The sequence below is a fragment of the Sturnus vulgaris genome, chromosome 1 (genome assembly GCF_052056855.1).
Source record: "Sturnus vulgaris isolate bStuVul1 chromosome 1, bStuVul1.hap1, whole genome shotgun sequence".
Classification (NCBI taxonomy): domain Eukaryota; kingdom Metazoa; phylum Chordata; class Aves; order Passeriformes; family Sturnidae; genus Sturnus; species Sturnus vulgaris.
The window spans coordinates 130,774,822-130,798,736 of NC_142243.1; the positions used below are offsets into that span (position 1 = coordinate 130,774,822).

The 23,915-nt window shown below is 33.9% G+C and overlaps 1 protein-coding gene across 1 annotated transcript in view; it reads right to left on the bottom strand.

Annotated features, from left to right (window-relative positions):
• MMP16 (matrix metallopeptidase 16) overlaps nt 1-23,915 on the bottom strand; it is a 172,663-nt gene that overhangs the window by 11,772 nt on the left and 136,976 nt on the right. Inside the window, exons 7-9 of the mRNA XM_014870751.2 lie at nt 15,925-16,063; nt 7,597-7,747; nt 3,541-3,656 (exon numbers count right to left, since the gene is read on the bottom strand). Coding sequence (XP_014726237.1) covers nt 3,541-3,656; nt 7,597-7,747; nt 15,925-16,063 — 406 coding nt within the window. The remainder of the gene's footprint in view (nt 1-3,540; nt 3,657-7,596; nt 7,748-15,924; nt 16,064-23,915) is intronic.

Sequence of the window (23,915 nt, forward strand, 5' to 3'; positions counted from 1 at the left end):
ACCTATTCAACCATTCGTTATTTTCTTTCAATTCTAAAAAAAAAATAAAAAAAATTAAAAAATATAGTCTATTTTGCAGCTCAGACTGTAGGAAAAGTCTTCATCATCTATTACCACTTTTCAGAAAAACTTCAATATTTAATCATTCTTCTACATTAGGTATTTTTGTAATTTAAATAGCCTTCCTAGCCAAAGAAAATCCTAAATCCCTTGCATTTTTATTACCTGAAAATACAGTAGTAGATTTATAGAAAGATCTAATACAATTTGAAAAAAAACCCCAAAAACAACAAAACCAACCAAACAAATAAACAAACAAACAAACAAAAATTACTGATCTGTATCGAAAAAGTAGCTAGACTTGTTCAGAAAATGCCTTCTATTTTGATTGGAATAAAACTTAAAAGAGGACTAGAATTCTTTAAATATGATAAATTTTTAAAATTTTACCACATATAAAGTTCTTAAAGCAATCTGTAGTTTCAATGAAAAGCATTATCAAATGCAAAATTTCAGTATTTTGAATCACTTTGCATTCCATATAAAAACATGCCTTTCCCAAAGTACTGCACATCCTGACCATGGATAAATATTTCTAGTATGGAAATGTGATGTATTATCTCTAACAAAACTCACATATATAGAGACCATATACAGATGTGACACTCGTGCATATATACAGAACACATGTATGTATACTCACGGGTAGAGGTAAATCAAAATATAGACTTTAGTTAGTAGTAATTGGTTTGCAGTAAAAGGTCAAATTAAAACTCTTAAAGTAGCAAAGGAATTGCCAGCTGCTAGAGATCCAATACAATTTTTCAATTTGAGCACATTTTCCACTGGGAAACTCTGAACATAGTTTAAACTTTTCTGCCATTTTTGCTGATGTAGCAACCAGGATAATAGTCAGTTACAGCTGAAAGATGGAAGCTACCAGCAGAGAAGGACAAGAGACTGAGTAGTTTTACTGCTTCTCTTGACAGAACAAATGACTTCACACAATTGTTGGAAGTGATTTCATCTAATCTGCTAGATGTGTTAAGCCTGCTTTGAGAGTTACTCCTTACAATTTTTTTAGGTACTAGTCACTGAGAAGTGAGAGCAATACCTGTTCCAAACAGCACTGAAAGGCTTAGCAGTCACTACTACCTCAAATTTACTTATATAGTAAGTATAAGGCAAAAAAGGACAGTGGGCTAATAAAGTAGACTACCTTTTCTCTTTCTTCTACCTAAAAATTTCCCCACCATCCACTTTAGCAGAATTTCTAGTTGGGAAGTTAAATTTTCTGTGCTGCTGTCAAGGTAGAAAGAAAGATTTCTTCAATTTGGGGAACTTTGTGTGATCTCAGATTCGTGTGGCAAAAGAAAGGAAATTTCTTCTCCACCCCCTCCCAAGAGTTTCTACCACAGTGTTAGAAAACAAATCACAATATGGGAAGTAGCAGGACGAGTTTCAAAGATGGTACCATTACCTTACCAAGCTTTTAGGATACAGAGTCGGGACACTGACTAGAGTAGGAAATTGGTTTTTCTCATCCTTTCCAAAACTCTTAATGCAAGATTACTAAAAATCTTGCCATCACAGAAGGAAACCTCTGCATGACCAGAGTCACTGCAGGTGTTCATTTGCATAGGTTACACAATAGAAAGACAAAAGAAGGAAAAAATATACTTTAAAATTAAATGGATTGCCTGAAAGATATGCTTTCAGATGTATCCTTATGAAGATTTATAGTAAAAGCTCTTTATCAACTCTGCTTCTGTCTAAAGAAATAAAAGCAGTTTCTGGCCAACTGAGCTGTGATTCTGAACTGAGGTTCAACTGAGCTGTGATATTTCTTATTTGCATCTGCTTTTGTTTCTTTCCCCACACAAACAACAGCAAAGTTGTGAACTGCTTCTTAAGACTTTCTTGATTTCAGGGAAAATGCCCTAGTGGTCTTCTTGGGAACTTCATGGTGTCATTTTCAGTCGCTTTTTCTGCCTTGGGGCCCTTATAAGACTTCTGGGATGCTCAAGAATTCCCTCTTTCCTTTCACCTCCTCCACAATCTCATGCCATGTTTTACTAGCCTCCTCATCCAAAGAGTTCGGCAGACTATCTAAACCACTGGGGTTAGAAAGAGAAGTGCCTTTTATGTAAGCAAAAGTCTTTCATGCCTTAAGAATGAGTGCTCTGCCTCTGCAGTGCTTTCAATGGTCTGGGTGTTACAGTAAGATAATTTTCATTTTTAATGGGAGGCACATGTAGCTGAGTTCAGTATAGAAAATATATTTTGATATATATATAAATATATTTATATACACAGATATGTGTATATACATATATATATAGATATAGACAGATAGATGATAGACACACAGATATAGATGTATATACATGTATATGTATTTCTATAACATTTGTGACTATTTCCACATATATATATAAAACGGTTAATTAGAAAATGGTTAATTATTGAGTGTGATGTATGCAGAATATAGCCTTGATTAACCTACTTTCCAGTTAAAAGCAACACAAAAAATCCAATCTAGCAAAAAGGCCAAAATACAGACAGGGTTTCTTCTTCTGGGTAAAACAGAAGGAGAGCAAGGAAGCAATTAAACATATTTCTGAAAAAAACCCCAAACATTTCCATGGAAAATTACTTAATCAAGTTTGAAGTTCAAATAGGAGACTAAAATGTTTCATAAAAGGAAAGAAATCTTTTCATTTTCTTATTAAAAGGAAATTAAAATAATATGGCAATAGATATGTGTCTTGTCTTATGAGTCAAACAGAATAAATTCCAAGCCTACTAATAAATAAATCATATATGCCATATAAAAATTGTCCAACAATGCATATTTTGATTCCTGTCAAAAGGATCTAAAACTCTGTGCAACTGAGTGCTCTGTTGGCAGCTGGCCACCATCTCCTGGGCAGCACTGAATTCTCCTAAGATGAAGGAGATTTTGCTGCTCATTTGTTTTCTGGTGTGTCCAGTTGAGACTCCAGGCTCTAGGTATGTGATGATGCATCTTGATAAAGTTAATAATACATCATACTAAAATCCCTGTTATCTACATTTATACATCATGGACATATGACATCTTTGATTTACATAAATTTATTGGATAATTCTGCTTAGATAAAGACTTTGCTTCTCTTTGCTAGCTTTTGAGAATGAAAGCAATACCTTCTAAGCTGTTTAAAAAGACAACATCTTGAAGGTTCAATACAGATATACTGTGTTTATGAAGCTTGTTTTAAGAGGCACTGTAATTCAGCAGAGAACAAAGAAAATTAAGACATAGGGGAAAAAAGAATGGAAAGTAAGGTTTATAACACTAAATTTGAAAGCTTTTTCAGCCCTAGGTTAAACAGTACATGCAAACAAAGAGCCATTTAAAGCCAGTTCTAGAACAGGAAGTACTCTGTTCAGGAAGCAAGAATTCTTTCACTACTTAATCTGAATAGTCAATCATCCCTCTACTACTCTATCTTACATAAAGGGTGTAAATAAATCATTAAAGCAATAACGTGTTCATACCATTTTCTTTGTGGACAAAGGCTCCCTGAGGAGATTCTGGGATACCTTTCCAAATTGTGATTGGTTTGGGATAACCAGGGTCCATGGATCTCATTTCTTCACTGTACCTCCAGTACCTGAAATATTTTTTAAAGGAAAAAAAAAGCACACTTTTAAGATAACAGATGAGTAAGTTTATGTTTTCCCCCTCCTACACTTGCTACATTCATTAGCTGCAAGTGGAAATATTGGACTTCTTCTATTTGAAAACACTACCAGATTACAGATAAATCTATTTTCTGTTTCATGTAAGTAGATAGAAGATAAAAGATTTTTGCACTTCAACAACTAAACCAGGATGCATCTCACTTATAATCACCACAATTCTGATGCCTAGGTCTTTTGCACAGTGACACAGAGACATGCAAAAAACCAATGTACATTAATGTTTTTCATGATAATGTAATAATGCAAGTGACAGTAGATTCAGATTAAAATACTGCTAGCGATCTTAATTTAACCCTTCATATGTATGCATTACAGTAGCTTTTAATTTCATTTCATTATCACTAAATAGATGCAGTGCATTATAAAATTCAACCTGTTTGTGTGTCTTTTTGCCAGCCAGCCTTTCTCAAACTTAAAAAGCTTCAGCATGCAATTCTAGTAATACTGAACATCCGATAAGTATTTACACTTACAGGTAATATTGATAATTTCTATTTCCTTTTACTGCTGATCAAATTGCTATGCATAGCTTATAGGTTGGTTCTAAGAATATTGCATGTCTAATATCCTGTGTATCCTAATATTTTGGTGGGTCATTTCATATTTTGATTTGCTCCATTAATTTAGAGCATAGTTTTATCACTGTCATTGATAATCTGGTTACTGATAAAAACTTGACCCTGGTTCTCAATTGAATTCATTTGACTGCAGTTTTTAGAAATCCTTGTTATGATCATCATATATTAAAAAATTCTTAAGTGGATGATGTTTTATCACTGCGAAGGTACTTAGGCACTCCAACTGATTCGTATTTTAATCTTTTTTAAAAAGTATAGTGGTCTAAACTCCTCAGTATTTCTCCCTGTAGGGCATTTCTCTGGCTTTAAACTTTCAATGAAATTAAAAGATGGCAGATTTCAAGTGGGTTAAGTGTTGGCAAGTTAGATTAAAAAGACATTTGTATTTATTTTTTCTTTCTTATGCATAAATTTTTATAGCCTCAATTATTAATCTTGTCACATATACATCAGCTACCAACCAACAACACAATGCTCTTTATTTGGATATGTAACATCTTTGAAAGTTTACATGCAGAAACAACATGTAGAAGTAGTAAACAAAGCTCTAACATTAATACTAACGAAACCAGTTATTCCTCACCTTTTAAATCTAAGCTTCTTGGTCTTTAGTTTGCACTTTTTTAAAAACAAATATATTTTCTTTTTCTCTCCCTCTATTCCAGAACTCTATTTCCATCCTGCATAATTTCTCTCATTTTCCTTTTCCTCTTCCAATCTTTTCACTTTTTTGAGCTCCTTCTTTTAATAGCCTCTGGTTCTCCACTAGCCCTGAACGACTTTTAAAAATACACTTTGTCATTAAAAGTCTGCAAGGACATGCTCAGTGCACACTCAGAAATCACAAAACTTCTGGGTTTTCATCATTGATGAGAAATCCTATTAGGGAAGGAGTGATCGCGACGCCACCTCAACAATCAGTGCTGGAATAATGAACATGTCTACAAGGTAAGGGAAAAGCCTAGTCTTGATTCTACTTGGCATGCCAAATATTCACAAGAAAACTCCCTAATGATGGTATGAGCTCTACAGCCTATATAAACATTGCTGTATCTCAAAGACTGATAAATAACAGAGAGGAAAAAAATGAAAGTCCACTACACAGCTTTAGAAAAAGGGAATTTGGAAAATATTTGCTAAACCATGTTCTATGTCTAAGCCTATTTACTTAATGATATCCTGAGCCATTGGATGATTAAGTTTTATGAAGAAAAAAACCATTGATTTAAACTCTAAAGCGCATAAAACCAGTTGGACCATTAATGGGGCATAAACAAGGACATGAGTCAAGAAATTCCTCAAACTTATTATTTTCTAGTCCCAAATGGCTCAGTTTTGGTAGGACAGGAATGACAGAGAGACTAATGTTCTCTGTAGTAAATTATTTCCCCTTTTTAGGTTTCATACAATTATTTGGAAGAATTATCATTAGTGTTGAAATAGATAATGATGTTCCATACATGAGCTGCTTTAGACATATGACTGCTTACTGGTTTGACTTTTAAATCTTCTTACTGGCTTGGTTAATGGCATTTTCTTGTTTGCTTAATTTTTTCATTTGGTCATTTTTATTATTTTTTTTTATTTGATAGCCAATATTTGATGTCATAAGCAATGCACATTGAGAAACTTACTATTATAAGGGTTTATTCCCACTGATGGTCAATATCCTGCAATGGCTCAATTATCTCTGCAAGGCTCATGTTTAATTTTCTAACATACTGTATTACATTTATATCCTGCTGAGTTTCATTGTGCTTGTTAGCTCTAAGTAGCAACTTTTCTGCCAGTATCTGTTTTCTCTGTTATTACGAATCATGTTTTAGCAAAGTCCTGAATATAAGCAACTGCCTATGCATGGAAATATAAAAGGACATTGCTGAATAAAGCCTAAAGGAATTAAAATTCACAAAATATTCTTAATTTACATCTTTTTGCAATATGTGTGGGGAGGTGGAAAATTATTACCTGAAAAATAATTTGAATTTTTTAAAAAAATGTATTCAATCATAGGAAGCAAATTATTTAGGCATCTTCTACTCACTATGGAAATGGATTGCTTGAAATTATACCTACAAAAGTTACAAAAATCTGACTTAGTTATTGACTTCCCTCACCACGAGTATTGGAAAGCTGTATTTTTTAAAATAATAAAAATAGCTTCGACCATAAAATCTATTGCAGCATTCTGTAGTGTAATTTTTACAAAATTACAATTTTGCTAAAAAATTACAAACTATACTGTCCTAAACATATTGTATGATGTGCATTAAATTTATTTCTTAAGTGATCCATGCATACTATTAGTGTCTGAGAACACTAAGTGCCACATAGTAACAAAAGCAACCATACTTTTAATAAGAATAATCTAAATATTACAGTTATTAATAAGGAATCATTTGTCTCTGAGCACAAAATTTGCACAATGATACATCAATCAACAAACACAGCACCATATTGAAAACCTGTAAAATCCATCATTCAGACAACTCACAGTGCTTAAAAAAATTAATAAATTCTCTTGATGCCTCTATAAAGCAGACAAATATTCCTTTCCTTTTTATTAATTGTCAGGTAAATAAAGACACAGACACTAAATGACTGGTATAAGTATTCCAGGAATGGAAAAACCCTTGGATTTTACTTTTCTTTTTGTGCTTGTCTTCTTGGGAGGTTGTGCTTTGTTTTTATTATTATTATTATTATTATTATTATTATTATTATTATTATTATTATTAACAACAACAACAACAACAACAACAACAACAATAATAATAATAATAATAATAAATATGTGTCCCTATAAGATTTATTTAGAAGCAATTCCAAGAAAATGCTCAAATTCTTCTCTGGCTCCCAAGTTTAGCTCTGAGTTCCCTTTTTTACCTCATTATTAAATAGTAGCAAAGAAGTAATTTTCACTGACATTAAAAGGTTTGCATCATGCCTCTCCTGCCTGTGTGCTGGGGTTTAGAAATGTGGATAAAAAGAAACAGGTAAGAGTGTACATAAACACATAACTTTGAATATTTAAGTAAAAATTTGCCACAACTGTGACTTGCCCGTTGACTTCTAAAACGCAACTTTTCTACTGGATATACTTATATCCATTCCAAGATATTCACAAATATAATTTAGGTTATGAGACATGTGAAAACAGCACAGCCTATGCAGGAGGAGTTAGTTTCATCCTTTTGAGAAATAGAGGAAAAGGTAAACATGTTTAGCTGATATCCACTGACTTGTTCCCTTGCAGAAATCCTATACCAACCTATCTCCTTTGAAGAAGTAGGTTTTTCCAACATCTTCCCACCAAATTGCAGAATCAATGCCATGGGAAGGAATTCCACTTCCAAGTGTTATCAAATCATGAGGATAACCTGGCTGGAGAGTAGTGTCCTTGAAAACCCAGAACTTGTTACCTGTACAAAAGCATACATATACACATATATATGTGTGTTAGTCATCAGTAATGTCAGTAAAAATATTAATGCACTCCTAAGAAATAAGAAAGACTCCCAAAGGTCTGTAGTAGCAGTTCTTCCAAATGCAATAAAATCAAAAATGTTCCATCGCTACAGATAATGCAAAATTAAATATGCCTTATGGATATCTTGCATTTATAAAGCACCTTTCTTCAAGTAAGTCCACAGAATATTTTGATACCAACTATGTAGAGATCAAAAGTAGATCAAAAATAAAATCATCTTACAAGGCTGTGTGGTTGATAATGTAATACATTTACTGAAAACCTATGCAGCAGTTTTATGTTTCATGAGGAAAGAGTGAATTTTATAAGAAAATAAGTTAAGAAAACACCAAAAAAAATTAAAATAGAAATGTCAAGCCTCATAGAGACCAGATACTTTTATTATTCTGTATTTCTCCTCAAGAAGTTAAATTACTTAAGAAGAATGTATGATTACTTCAGAAATAACCATAGAATTTAATTTTTAAGCATATTTTTTTCAGGGTGGCCTAAAGACAGGAAACTGAGAATCTGAAGTCTCAGGGGTGAAAAACTTTTGTCGCTGAAAATGATGGGGGGTATTCAGTGGCAATAAGACTTAAGCTTTGTCTATAGGTGACAAATCATTCAAAACCACCCAACTGACTTATTAAGTGCTGAAAATACATGATAGTTTTATGACTCTAGTAGATGTTAGCACAGTGTCTACACAAACCTCAGATTATCCAGGTTACTCAGGTTACTGTCTGAAATATGAATGATAGCCTAGGGCTCCATTGTGAAAGAACCATGTGTTTATTTTCTCTTCAAAGCACTACAATCATAATTTTTTCCAAAAAACATTGCTAGTTTTAATAATAATTACACTGAAGGAGAAGATACTCTTTGACATCACATGGACACATTGAGCTAAATCACAAAAACTCTAGACAAGATCCATGAACATATATATTGAATTGGCCTTATTGGATTCTTCACTTTGGTCTATCCATGACAATGAGGTTTTAAAATATAAGGGGAAAAGTTTGAAAACAAATTTTGCTCAAACACATTTGGAAAGCGCATGTAGGATAAAATCATGGCTGTTCACATTAGTTTTTTGTACTTACCTTTATGGCTAAAATAGGCTGTTTTACAGATTTAGGGGGTTAAGGTATTGTGTTGGATAAATATTTTACAAGGAAATGTAATATTACCCCAAAGACCTAGGATCAGGTGTATGCCAGAATCATCAAGAGGGAAAATCCAGAGAACTGTTTTGCATTTAGTTTTATATTTTAGCTATGTCTCTGTGGTATTAAACATTTGTTTAAAGGAAGGGTTTTTTTAATCTCACTGTTTGTACTGTGGTGATTTAAAGCATGTTTTCATTTTATCAGAGTTTTAATTAGGAGAGGGGGTATAGTTTCCATCCCTCCCATGCTGTGTTTCCAGGGTTAATTTTTTATCAGCTTCTTTACAGCTGCTTGTCACCCACTTTCAAGCACACACACTACAGTTTACTCAACAGATCCATTTTCTCTCCTCTGCCAGTTGAAGTAAAAAAGGACTCAAAGAATGAGTATGTACAGAGACATGTGAAGTACTGAAAATAAAAGAGACACAGAGATCTATGAAGAGCAGTCATGGAAAGCTGAGTTCTCTGTTGACCTGGGATTAAGGTCATTGCTAACCTGAGATTTACCTTTACTGAGATGCCTTATAAAAATTCATTTATAGGGTTTGATAATGACAGAGGTGAGCATCTTCAAACATTCTCTGTCCCTCCTCCCTTGTGGTTTATCTTTTGCCAATTTACATGACTGGATGCAGAAGGCTTTAGATGTTAATGGCAGTTTCAAATGCAATGGTAGGAAAAGTCATGCGTTTTGGACCTTACTAGCTGGTACTTATGGTGTGAATAACAGATGGCATTCAGTGAATGATCCCGGGCCAGCTTATTTCTGTTTCAGAAGATCATTCAAAATGACAGCTGTTGCACAGCATTGAGAGGCATATGCTGTGATGTATGTAATGCCAATACTTTTCTCTGTGCCTCACAAGGAATAAAAGTCAAAGCAATTGTTATGAATAGATCATTATCAGCCATACTCAAGGAGGCAAAGTTAAATATTAACAAGATCAGGTCACACCAAAATACAAAATGGTTATGCACAAACCATTGTAAGTGACAGCACCACTGAACCATGTATTTTTTGCATATTCAGATATACTGAAGTAAAAGGAAAGTGCAGATGTGGGAACAGACATAAGAAATTGAATTCTTCACATAATTTCTTACTAAGAAGCAATTTCTTTCTTAGAAAACAGAGAAAAGATAAATTTAACTGTATTCTGGAGAGACAGGGGAGCATTGAGAGCTCTAACATATGTAAGCAAGACCTATTAATGCTAACTAGAGGGAATTTTATTTAACATTTCCTTTAGAAGACACGTTTAGTCTGCTGTAACTGTGTTGATTGTTAATGAGAAGTACTGTATATAAGAAATCCAAATGTTCCATCTCGCTGACAGTTTTCACTTCAGTTTTTTGTTTAGTTGGTTTTTCTAAGGAGGTTTTAGGTTTGTTGTTGGTCTTGTTGTTTTTGATTTTTTTTTCTCTCTGTCACCTGAAGGAAAGTGGGTGACTATTGATCAGAGAATTGATCTGATCAACAGAATATTGATCAGAACCCAGTGTTAGGAGAAGTTAAAGCTGAAAATCAGTGCAAATGATGCCCAACTGTGATGAGAATAATTTTATTTCTAACATTATTTATGTAACTTTAAATGTAGTACAAACTAATGCTATAGTCAGTATGCTTTCATGTAGCTCATACTCCACTTCCACTAATAAATAGTCAATAAGACTTGATTAATTGTGATCATAACGGAAAGAATTATGACAAAACTAGTCATATTTTTATTTTTCTTATAGATAACTAATGCTTCTTTGGAGTCAGAACTTATGCCCTTGGCAGAAACCACCACTCTGCTTATTTTGCAAAGTTGTTTTTTTAAGGTCTCATTGGTAGGTTTGTTATTCTCACAGAGAATAAAGCACCACATGTTTCATGAAGTCTGAAATTTCAGAATGTTTAATCTCTCTGCTTTTATTCCCTAATGTAAAGTCTAATGTAATAAGAAGCAGATTGGCAAGGTCAGAAGCTGAGAGTGAAGCAAGTGATAAAAAAGCTAAAATGTCTTCTTTTGAAACAATGCTTTGTTAAATATCACTGTAGGGAAACAGCTGAGAAGGATGAACCACGGAATTATTTGAAGTCTCTCAAATACCATCTTTGCCATTCTAAAAAAAGTACTAGAAATAAAGGACATCTGTATTGTTATGCTTCACTTAAAATTACAATATTATAGATATTATAGATTATAGATATTCTTCAGACTGTTTAACTTCCTACTGACTACTGCCAACAAATAAGCATATTTTAGTAACTAGTTCTTCCTTTATAGAATCTGAATTCTGAATAATTATGCTTCTGGATTTTTTGTCCATATTATTTGCTATTATGGTATATGCGTAGTACACGAATCACTGTATTCGAGTGGTGAGATGATTTCTTGAACTTTTAAATAATTATATGTAATTTAAATCAGTTAAAATTTTAATATCTAATCCTGAATGTTTTTTCTCAGTCAACATTCCTCTTAATTTGAGTCTTTTTACTAGTATCCTAAAATTAATATTCATGGTTCCTTTTTCCCCATTCCCTATTTCCCACATCAAGTTTCTGTCATTTCTCTGTTCCATGATCTGACACTATAGTAAATCAATTTTTCAATATAAAACTGTCAGGACATGTTGTAAGTGCAATAGAATGTTATGATGGAGGCACTGGTAGCATGAATTTTACAGCAGCCTTTCTATTGCTACATTTGGTTTACCCTAACATTCAAGAGTGCAGATGGCTTGACAATTTCATTTTTAGCACTATATAAATTCCCAAAGGTACACAGAATTAATTTTACTATTCATGTTTTCTCATTAAAAAAAAAAGAAAATAAAAAGGTGTCTTTCTAATGCCATCTTATTATCATTCAGTATGGACACTGGCAATGAATAATAACAAGAATTCAAACACCTGTTTTTTATAAGCATCTATCCACCAGATTGTTCTGTACTTTATGAGTATGGTCTGGTCTACTGGGAGCTGATGAGTCCATCTGGCAGGGAACAGGAAGAGCATCTCAGCCATGGACTTGCCAAGCTGATAAAGAGGGCTTTAACTAAAGTTGCTGGTGGAGGAAGAACCTCAATCCATTCTACTCCTACCAGTTTGATGCTAGTGCCAGCAAGAGATGTCCAGAGCCTGGAGAGAGATTACAGGTCAGCAGGAGAGCACCTGAAACACCACAAAGGAATTCCAGCCACTCCAGCCATTAAGTTGGTTTCATTGGGGGGCACCAAATTAAATGCCTCTATGGAAACACAGGTATTATGTGGAATAAGCAACAGGAGTTGGGGATATGCTTGGAAATTTGTGCACACCTGCAGGGCTGTGATCTTACCAGCATCACAGACATGGTGGGATGGCTTCTATGAATGAAATATTAGCATGGAAGTCTACTGGCTCTTTACAAAGGATGGGCAGGGAGGCTGTGATAAATGTGATTCGCATTAACTATATTAGCAAAATTGTATTTAGATCAATAGAAGGCAATTGTTACAGGGTGAGGGGGGAGATGGGTGAGACAGGGCAAAGAACATCTTCCAGATGTTGGGAGTCGAACAAGGATGTTAGAAGGGAATAGTAGAAGGACGTAGGTCTGACAAGCAGCATCTAGAAATAGAAAGTTTCGATCTTGAAATGGGCCAAAATAGGACGATTCCAGGCATGGGATTTAATTAGAGTCTTGTTATGGAAAACATCTGCTCGGTCCCATAGTGCGCCTGAGCTACCTGCAGGTCACACCTCGGTCACTGAGGAAGACGACGAGCCTTCGTCGGAAATAAGACCCTCAAAAGGATGAGAGACCCCCTAACCCATTAGTAGAGCATGTGCCATACAACATAGTGACACAGACTTTAGGAAAGAAACTAGGAGGAGTTTTCTAGAAACTTCTGTAGCCTACAGTATATAAGTGGGATTGGTAGCCTTGATGCTTTGGTACGTGAGGAGAGGTGAGAGGGGTGAGAGGGGTGAGTCCCTCCCTGTATCCCTGGTCGGTGGGGGGCGCCCTCCCCAGTCGGTTTTGCTTATGCTTTATACGAACCTCAATTATACTAAACTACTTACTGCCAAATTTTGTATATTCTCAAATATACTTTAATTGTCATCTCTAATACTTTGATTGTATTCATTTTTTGCTATTAAAAATTTGCTGCTACATTTAATCTCGTTGCTTGATAAATTGGAAAAACAGAACGTTATTCAGAGCAGGGGTGTTGCTGTCTGTGTCAATGACCAGCTAGAGCGCATGGAGCTCTGCTGGGATCGATGAGGAACTTGTCACAGAATCACAGAATCAGATAGGTTGGAAAAGACTTTTAGAGATCATCAAGTTCAACCTATGACCTAACACCACCTTATCAACTAAACCACAGCCACATCCAGTCTTTTATTAAACACCTCCAGGGACAGTGACTACAGAACCTGCCTGGGCAGCCCATTCCAATGCCCATCCATCAACTCCTTCTGTGAGGAATTTTATTTTTCCTAATGTCTAGCCTGTATATTTGTAGTATATTATGGGTCAGCACTAAAGGGAGAGCAGGAACAGGTGACACTATAGTGTGGATCAGAGGAGTGCATAGTGACATTAATCTAAGTACAAGTTCTCTGCTGGCACTTAAACCACCTTTTCTATTTTATTCTATGAATAATGGATGTAGACATTGACTTAGGAATGTATTTTGTTAACACAAAAAATCTGTATGCTAGACTTCAGATTTAAATTTCCTTCTAGAACTTATTTGTTTGGACCAAGTTTAGACTGGTAAAGCACACTACCTGGATGAGACATTCTACTTGCTCACCATCTTAGCAACAATCAAGTTGTCTATTTCTAGCACCTTTGGGAGGAGGACATGTACTCTTTTCCCAGGAAATTTTGTGATGGAATAGAAGAAATTAGACAATGATCATTTACCTACAGCCTATTTATATAGACTTCTGTAATCCTGTTCCACAAGGCAGTCGAGATCCTTGAAACAGAAATTTTCAAGGACACCCACACAGAAGACTCAGATGAAATTTTTGATTTTGTAGCAGTGGAAAAACATGAATTATACTGATAGAAAACACCAAGAGTTAGATATTAAGAGTTATGAAGACATGGTAGAGAAGCAAAATCTTTTTTAAAAATCGCACAAGGAAATACAAAGAATTTTGGCCTTGGCAAATAAAGGGATAATACAAATATCATTGGAAAAATAATGGAAGGAACTTTGAAAAGAAGTCATATGGAAAAATATCTACAGAAGAATATCCAAATATCATATGATATCAGCTAAAAGGCACAAAACTAACTGATCTGAAATCAAATAGCAAAAGGTGGGGATGATGTGAAAGGAAAACATAATTCTGACTTTTAAGAGCACAATCCTGCTGTTCCTGCTTGCTTTACTTAATCTTGATTTAATTTCCCACAGAGAAAATAGAGAAGTTCCATCCTTCTTCTGTTGTTTGTTATCTATAACCCACAAACTACAGGATCAACCTATTCCTCCAACACCTAACAGGAGCCAGTCAGCAGTAGGTGAAGAGTTAAATAATGATGAAACATATTTCAAGGTCACTGGGAAGGAAAAGAAAGCAGCTGTAAGAGTAGGTTTGATAATTGCTGCCTGGAGGTCAGGTAATGGATCCCGGCATTATCAAGGCAGAAGTCTGGAATGCCCAGGGTAGCTACTTTGCTCTTTGTAGACATGGTGCAAAGGAATAGCTACAGAATAATATTTTTACCCTTCCATGTGCTACAGACCTAAAAATCAACCAGTGGGATGGAGATTTGGGGATACTTTGATCATTACTCCCAAATATATAAACTTTCCAGAGTCAGTGAATTGAAGTTTATTCTATGGCAAAAGAAGTAAAAGCATCTGCTGCATTGAAGTAATATAAATAGAAAATTAACTATATGGAATGTAATTTTCCTTATGATTCACACAGAAACTACAATTTCACTATTGGCAAAACATAAACTTCATTGCACTGTTATGAAGTGTTTCTGCATATTATTAAATATTTTTCATTTAAAATATCCAAGATCCTGTTTCCTTAGTGAATGAAATACTACTTCTAGTTCCCTATTAATGACTCCACTTGTAAAAATGAACTAATCTTTTTAATATAACAACTTTTAAAAATCCACCTTTTTTTTGTAATGAGTTAAAAAATTAATCATTCACAATACTAAACAGCTGAATATTTTTTCACTTATTTGTTAGCTATTCAGTTTCTTCTTCTCTCAAATGATTATTTTAGAAAACATACTTTGCATAATTTGCAGACTTGTTGCTAAGTATGCATTTATTAAACATAAGATAACTTCGTCATTAAATCTAAATTAGGTACATGTTGAAGAACTTGAATTTTGAAGAACAGCTGGTGTCTGGAGTGAAATTTGGAAAGAATTGTTAGCAACAATTTGATCTATATCACCTATTTTCTGGAGTTTATGCTTCTTTGAAAACACTAAATACACGTCTATGAAAAAGGTTATTTTTCCCCACATAAAACTCCTAACATCACAGGTCTGAGATTAAACAAATACACTGCAGTATAGTGAGGTATATAATCAGAAGCTCCATTTAAGTATATAAGAAATTCATTTGTGAAAAGGAAGAAGATAAAAGAGAACAACACAAAAATTAACAATGGAAAGGTGTTCATTGCGTCTTCCTAAAACATATTATAAAAAATTATTTCATAGCAGATCATTTATATATCTCATATTTATACTTTCAATTTTTTATTGAATATGCAAGAGCAAATGACCTGATACTGTGAAAGGTAATTATAAATTTAAAATGTAATTGCCAAACAAGAAAATGTTAACTTATATACTCTTCATTTAGCTACCAATTTGCAACCAGATTTACAAATCATTAGTAAAAATAAACAAGATGTGTTTCAAGAAATCATCACACTCAAAGGTGTTACACAAAATCTCGCTTTTGTTCTTTCTTACCTTTAAAGAAGACAAAATTCCCCTCACTGTTTTCATAAACTGCATCAATGCTGGGAGGCAGTCCCCTCCAGAAGTAGGTAATCTGCATGGGGTATCCATCCATCACTCTGTTGTTTCTGACTCGCCAAAACCACTGATCCTGGAAACCAAACATACACTCCTTACTATAATTAAATGGGCTCAGCTGCTGTCTCGCATATACTGAACAGCCTATCCTGGCGTTTTCAGGGCAGACCTTTTTCTGAGTGAATAAGCACATTGTGTTTGCATTTGTGTCACACTGCAAATGTTTCAGAACTGGTTTTTGCTGAGGTGGGACTAAGCTACACACATGAACCAGGTGTTTGGAGCAGATAGCCCTCAGCAGAACATACAGTGTGTTGTACGAGATGATGTAACTCTCTCAACTTCATTCTTGTAAGGGGCCCAATTTAAAATTTGTGGTCTGACTACAAGTGCTTTTAGATTGAACCATATGCTTATGTGAATGCCCAAAATAACGGGACTACATACAGCCTTTAAAGACCAATTAATTTTTTTTGCAGTAGCTTCTAACAGTGAAAGGTTGATAGATATATGTGTAACATTATTACATCAGTCCAGTAAGAACTACGCTTCGATGACAATTTTACTGTCGTGAAGTTTAGCGTTCTTTCCAAGTGACATTAAATAGAATAGTTAATATTAGAGCCATATATATATTTATTTATTTATATATACTTATATATTTATATATAATAGGTGCTAAATCCAGCTGAAACCAATATATGGCACATCAAATGGGTATCAATAAAGATATAATCACCGTGCTCTTCAGAATTGTTTCAGGTCATTCAATATTTAGAGATGAAGGATAGGGTAGGTATTTAACTTCTTACATGCATTTGAACATTTTTCAGCATTAGCATTCTATAAAACAACCCCCTTTAATAATATCGGAAGTGATGTTCTGCCATAATCTGTCACAGTTTACAATGCAGTTCTTCCTCTGTGTAAGGAACACAGATTTCACAGTGCAACAAAACCTGTACAAACATCAAGTCAACAAATATCTTCTTGAGAATGAGTTATGTTTCAGACTTAGTGATTTGCGGAGCATGCTTGCATTATTTTATTTTGAGAGCAAGACCAATAAAATTATATTCTGCAGATTTGGTGTTGAGCTGTATGTCAAACTGTATTTCATACTTCATATTGCTGACTTGCAGTATAATAGTTAGAATATTCTTATCTATTATTTGCTCAAATTCCTTAGCAAACCAATAATTTTTCCCGCTATACTATTAAATTTTTTTATTTTTTTAACAATAATACAATTATGGCAGAACTGGAATGTTTGTTTCATTCAGCATATCCCCATGAATTTGTTTTTAAATCTGTTTATATGTATACGTAGATGTATACAGGTCATTGCCTATAATGTTAAAATATTCCATTCTGAAACATAATTGTGAACATAACATGCCATGTTCTCTCTTCTGTTGATGGCCTCTCATAGACTTATTTTCCTCACCTATTTTCAGCATATGTACCTGTCCTTGCAATAACTGTGCACAATGGGGTATAGCTCATCAGTAAGGATCCTGCAGGTTTCCACAAAAATATAATTTTAAAAATTTATAATTTTAGCATTTTTATGGCCTTATTTAAACAGACAGAGGCTGGCATATGACTTGTCAATAGATATAATTTCAGGAAATATTTGGAGATATCTGAGGTCAGAACTGAAAGTTTGGACCATTTATAAGATTGGGGAAGGTAGGTGGTGGCAGAGGCTGACAGAATAATTTGTTTATAATAAATATAATAATAATAAATATATAAATAAATAATAAATAATTTAATTTTCCTGGCTGACTTTCCTATGAACATGCTCTACTCAATGGTTTTAGACTGACAGAGTTCAAATTCTGGAACTCAAGAAATCCAGCATGTAGCTATAAAGCATGCCAAGGACCTTTCTGAAGTATCAGATGGGATAGGCTCAGCTTATAGAAAGAATGCCTCATTTCAGCACATATATGCAAATGTAATTAATTTGTCTTAGACAAAGTTATATTTACCAGAAATTTTACCATCTGCATTTTAATAAATGTACATTTACTGAAAGTATGTTTTCACAAGAGTTTAGCTATTATTGAAATTCAAGAGAGGAACAGTCCAAGAGAAAGCATATTCAGGCTAATAAAGCTCTTTCACACTTTAAGTAAATAGCTTGAAAGAGTTTCTCCAGCAAAACACTTCTCAGTGTACTTGTTTATGTTGAATAAACACAATTTTGTCTCTTTTGAGAAATGGTGTGTATTGAGAAACCTTTTGCCTTTCTCATTATGTTGATTAAATATACTTTTTATTATTTTGTTTCGCCAAAACACATTACAGCAGACAGGTTGAACACATGACTTGTCACATGCACTGCAGTGCAAAGCCTGACAAATGCATACATTGAATACATAGATTTTAGTGTCTTTTCTTGCTGGCTAGGAAATGCCTCTTTGTAAGCATCTCTAGATACCCCACTGCTTCAAAAATATAGATCACTCCTGTGCAGCTGAGATCTGGCATAATAATGGATCATCAAATATTACAACTATAGACATACCAAGTAAATTAAACTTGGGCAATTATTCTCACTTCAAAAAGCAAAACTGAAACAAACAAAAATCAACATTTAATTAAAATAGAGAAATATATCTAAAACCCAGAAAATGGGCACTGAGAAGAGACTGTAAGATGTTTCAAAAACACTACGATGGATAAAGAGTAACAGTGGAATGAAGAAGCAGTAGCAGTCACTCAAATTGAATGTTTTGATATTTTATTTAGAAGATGAGATATTTCTGAGAAAAAAAAAGATAATAAAGCTTTTTAGAGAAAACAAACCAAACAAAGGTCATACATAAATCATTCTTCACTGTCACTAAATGCTTCAGATATTTTTTTCCAGTGCATTTGAAGGGACTAAAATATAGTATATCATGTATGATCATAAAAACACTTCTTTATTAACTCTTAGAATCTTAAATGGAAGAGAGTATTAGAGTAAAAAAAAATCTGACTTATAATGCATAATTTTCACACTTTGTTGGTAGATACAGTCTCCTCCCAATCTTAGAACTTACAATTTCACCTTTTTTAGTGATGATTGTGTTAAATTGTTCTTTATGTTTCATTCTATGAATGTTTAAATATTTACTCCTATGAATAATTAATTTCCATTTCAGTATTCATTACCAACTTAAATCTCTTTCAGATTCCTTAAGGGTCACAACTGATGTGTATGAGAATTTTAAAGAATCTCCAGGTATTTTGGTTTATCCATAATAAATAAACTAGAGGAGCTTTTAGTGCAAAATTAATGGATCTTTCTTGTCTAAGCACCTCATTTTCTGTCATGTCTCTGGACCAACAACCATTGTCAACATTAAAACATTAATTTGCTACAAAATATCTTGAGGTCTGACCTCATACCTAATGACCTCTATCTACAATTCTGTAATGACATGTGACACTCTGACTCAAGGTCAAACGACAGTCAGTAAAAACAGACTGCCCAATGTGAGAGACATTCTAAAAAGTCTACAACAGATTGGAAAGAAGGAAAAAATCAGAAATCTTTGAACCGGCACCTTTTTAACAACTTGGAGATGAAGGCAGGTAAAGATTTAAGGCAGACAGTTAGAGAGGTGCAAAACAAGGCCAAATTGCAAGTGTAAATTATACTATTTTGACTAAGATTATAAAAATGTGTGTGAACCCTCAGTAATTTTTGAAATATCCTTTCATTGTACAGAAAAAACTCTCTGTGAATTTCTGCCTGACTTGACGTTTAAGTGTATATATAAATAGTGCTGTTATGAGTATTCCCCTAATAGGATGGAGTGAGATGCAAAATTTAATAGCTACAGCTGATAGAGAGAGAAGTTTTACTATTTCTAGATTCCACAGGATGACTGTTTGGCATATTTAATTAAAAAAAAAAAAAAAAGAAAAAAAAGCCAAATAAGCATAATACTTCTGCCCTAAATAAATGTCAGTCAAATCAAATACTAAATTTCAATCAATACTGTAGCTTAATGTTATTGACAAAAAGCATCACACTGGATATGTGATTAGGTATCACATTGGGTCTTGTGCTCTCCCACAAGCATATTCTGATCATGTGCAAAAGCAGGCCTGTGTCAATGGCAGATTAAACACCCAGCAGCTAAGTAAAACAGAAGCAACAGACTGACACATTCAGACAAATGAGTATCCTTCTAATATTTTTTTTCATCTGAGTATAGCTGGAAAAAAAAAAGAAAATAAGCCAGTGGCAAATAATATACTAAGATATTTAATAACTTTAAATTCTTCTTTAAGAGAAAAGGAAGAGTTCCAGTTACATACAGAGAAACTTACCAAAGGACAAAGCCTGTAGAAACTACATTTCAAGACTCTGATCAAGGAGACAATCAAGTTCCCCTACTGTACACCTTTATGGGATATTAAGAAACTGAATTCGCAAAATACAAGTTATAGTAATTGTATCTAAACCAAAATAAGTTTATTTCTGGGAAATAATTTTCATGGAGCAGAAAAGAAAAGATAGAGTCCAGGGGATTTAAGTGCAGAAAAATTATTAGCACAATTCAGCTACAAGAAGGAAATCTGAAATTATTTTTCTTTTCTGTTCTTTTTTTTCCCTCAATATAGAATTTGCAATGAAACATAGACTAGTCCTACTTCAGTTCCTACTTAATTCCATAGTAGAAAACAATTGGCTCTATTGAGACCAGAATCAGACATTAAATAGATGCTACCAATCTAGCTCATTTTAGGAAACAATCAACTAAATTGACTATTTATACACACACAGAGAATACTTCAGCTCAGCTCATTATGAAGCTGGTTCACATTAAGAACAAACAAAGCTCCTTTTAAACTACAAAGGACTGTTATCCATTCATTAACAGATGGATGTACAATGCATCACTTACTCGAACTTATAGAAACAATTTATCTTTCCTAATGTGTTTGGGACAACAGCATGGTTACCCAGTTAGAACAGGGCATAAATTTTGTCTGAGAGCCATGGTGAGAAGTCAGAGCATTTAACACCACTCAGAAAAATCTCAGCACTTCCTATGCTGAGATCCTGAACCTCCTGGTGATATCCTCAGTGGAAATGAGACCAAATCATTGGATTCAAAACAAAGATAGGCCAAGACATCACCAAATACTTGTTCTATTTCTTTCTTACTTTCTCAAATGAAGAATTTACTTCCTTGATGCCATTTATTAAATGCAATCATATAAAATACCAACTATTTACTGTTGGCACCCGGAGAACACCTGTAGTCAAATTGAAACCATTTCTTTTTATGAACTTATTCTTTTCCTTAACAACGTTACAACTAACTAACACCATGAACAAAACAATTAACAACTGGCGCAGGAGCAAGTGAAAAACTGGCAAACATATCCCACTGTTAAATATGGGAAGTGCTAAACTGAGATTAGTTTAAATTATCTGTCTTCAGCTAAGCCAATAAAATACATTTTCAAGTGGAAATATTTTGTAGCGATTTTATGTAGGAAATCTTTGCATAGGAGTATTCTAAGCATTTTTTTCTAGTATCTGTTCTTATCTCCTCTTCCGTATTACTGACACAATACAGTGATGTCAAGTAATATATTCAGGGTCCAAAATAGCCTTATGTTAAAACAAACCTGTCTTGGCATCTTGTTCTGAGTCCTAACTATTGGCCTGAATAGCCTGAGTAGTCTCTTTCACTCATTTGAGATATGCCAAAACTGCTTTTCATTGCTCATGCTGAAATCTGTAGTTATGCTTTAAAAAAACCCGAAACAAACAAAAAACGAAAATGTGAAAATAATCCATTTATTTTTCAGAAAAGATTCAAAGGGTTATGGCATTTCATATGCACTCTGACTCTCTTCATGAGAGAAGCCTCTTGTTCTCCTCCCTCATTTGTAAACTGCTGTACAGATAACCTTCATGGACCATGACGTAGCAAGAGGAACTGTGACTGAAGCTGGAGAAAAAATATCTCCTCTACCATCAATATCAAATTCTAAAGTATGGTCGATTAGCCAAAACACTGGCAGTCCCTCTGAAACCTATTCTGAATTTCTGTAGTGATTTCAATAAGCCACAGTCAAATATTTCCATTTCTAGTGCTGCACAGTGCTAGATCCACAATGCAGAGTTTCTCCTTCTTTATTTTGTCTTTTAATTTCTGCTTTCCTCTCTAATTTCCCTTGTTTTACTCTTTCTCTAATGTGCACTTTGGTCATTTGTTCAGAGTGCCCAAGTACAGGCAGAGGGAGCAGCAGGGCTGACCTGTGCTGGAATACTGCAGGGAATGCCTGAGCCCCTCAGCCAACCTCCTGCCTCTGTGGTAATACATTTAAGAAAGAGTAAAAGCATTGCTCCCCACTCAGAGGCCTTTTTCATATTAAAAACCATTTCATGATCAGCAGCCGATTTGAGAAATTTATAATTTTATTTCCAATATAAAAATATTGAACCTTTGACAAGCTACACAAGAATTCTGCAGTTCTTCATTACACTTTGAAGAGCACCCATTAATTCTTAAATTAGATTCTGCAAATCACTCCTTTGTGATATATTTTTCTCATTTGAAAGACAACATTTATTGTTCAGCTATTTAAAGCAGTTATTTTGTCTAATGTCATAAACATAAAAAGAAGATAAAACTATTCATATCTTTAGAACTGTAGAATCATAGGAACATTAAGGTTGGAAAAGATCTCTAAGATCATCTAAGCCTAACCTTTGACTGAACACCACTGTGCCCACCAAATCATGCCATTAATGTATCTGTCAAGCTTTTTTTGGTTGTCGCATGTCGAATTTTTCCTAATTATCATGAGTATTACAAGGCAAAGATGTAAAAAGTGCATGATATTGTGAAATTACATTGCCTCTTCCTAAACAACATATAACAAAATATTCAGCCAAATATGACATGCAATTTGGTCATTTACTGTGCAGAAATTATTTGGACATCTACTTGGTTGACTATTAGTGTATCCAAACACTTCATGTGATTCCTTGAATATTGAATGTATAAGACATACAAAGACAAGAATTTCTTAAAAATAGATCCTAGGCTTAAAAAAAATGCTCAAAGGCTAATATTTATCATTTTTGATAAACGGTACAATTCAGAGTGAACTGACTGAGAAAGTATCTCTTTCAATGAAGGTAGTGAACGTAGCCTCCTTGCAGAGGCATCCACACACATGGCTATAGTTCCTGTTTGTGCAGAGGCATCCACAGCCATGGCTATAGTTCTTCTTTGGAAAACATCTTGATTGAAATCCTGGCCCTTTCCTGTCACCGCTCATCTGAGTGCAGAAAATAACTGCAGTAACTATCTAATTTACTTTTATCTACATTGCAAATGTCATATGATTGCTATTGCCCAGTCCAATTTCTAGTGCAGATGAAAGTTGTTTATACAAAAAATATATTCTCTACATTTCAAATTAACAAATTTATATTACTGCATGTAGAAAAAAATAATTCTAAAATAAACATATCTTAAAACTGCTCTTAGCATTTTGTGTTCTATGGAAGTAAATAATTTAATAATACTTTGATGTGCATTTGTTTAGTATTTAATTTTTTAATACTGTATCCTCATTTTTACAGCTGTTTTTGTTAGTAAATTATTCTTTGATTATAGCCCTGATTTTAATTTCTTTAGTCTTATTCAAATACGTTTTCATAATTTCTTCACTATCAAAATGGTATGTGAACTTTTTATCAATTTTTTGATGCATATACATCTATCCTCTATTTTTCCTGTGCAGACAGTACCAATGGCATTTTAGCATTTCTTTTCTTTGTATGCATTAACCTTTCAAAAATATCCTGAAGTAATCAAAAGCTGTAAGCATTTATAAAACACTTTCCGCTCAAGGAAAATCTGTTCTGCAGAATCCATACAAAACCTGCT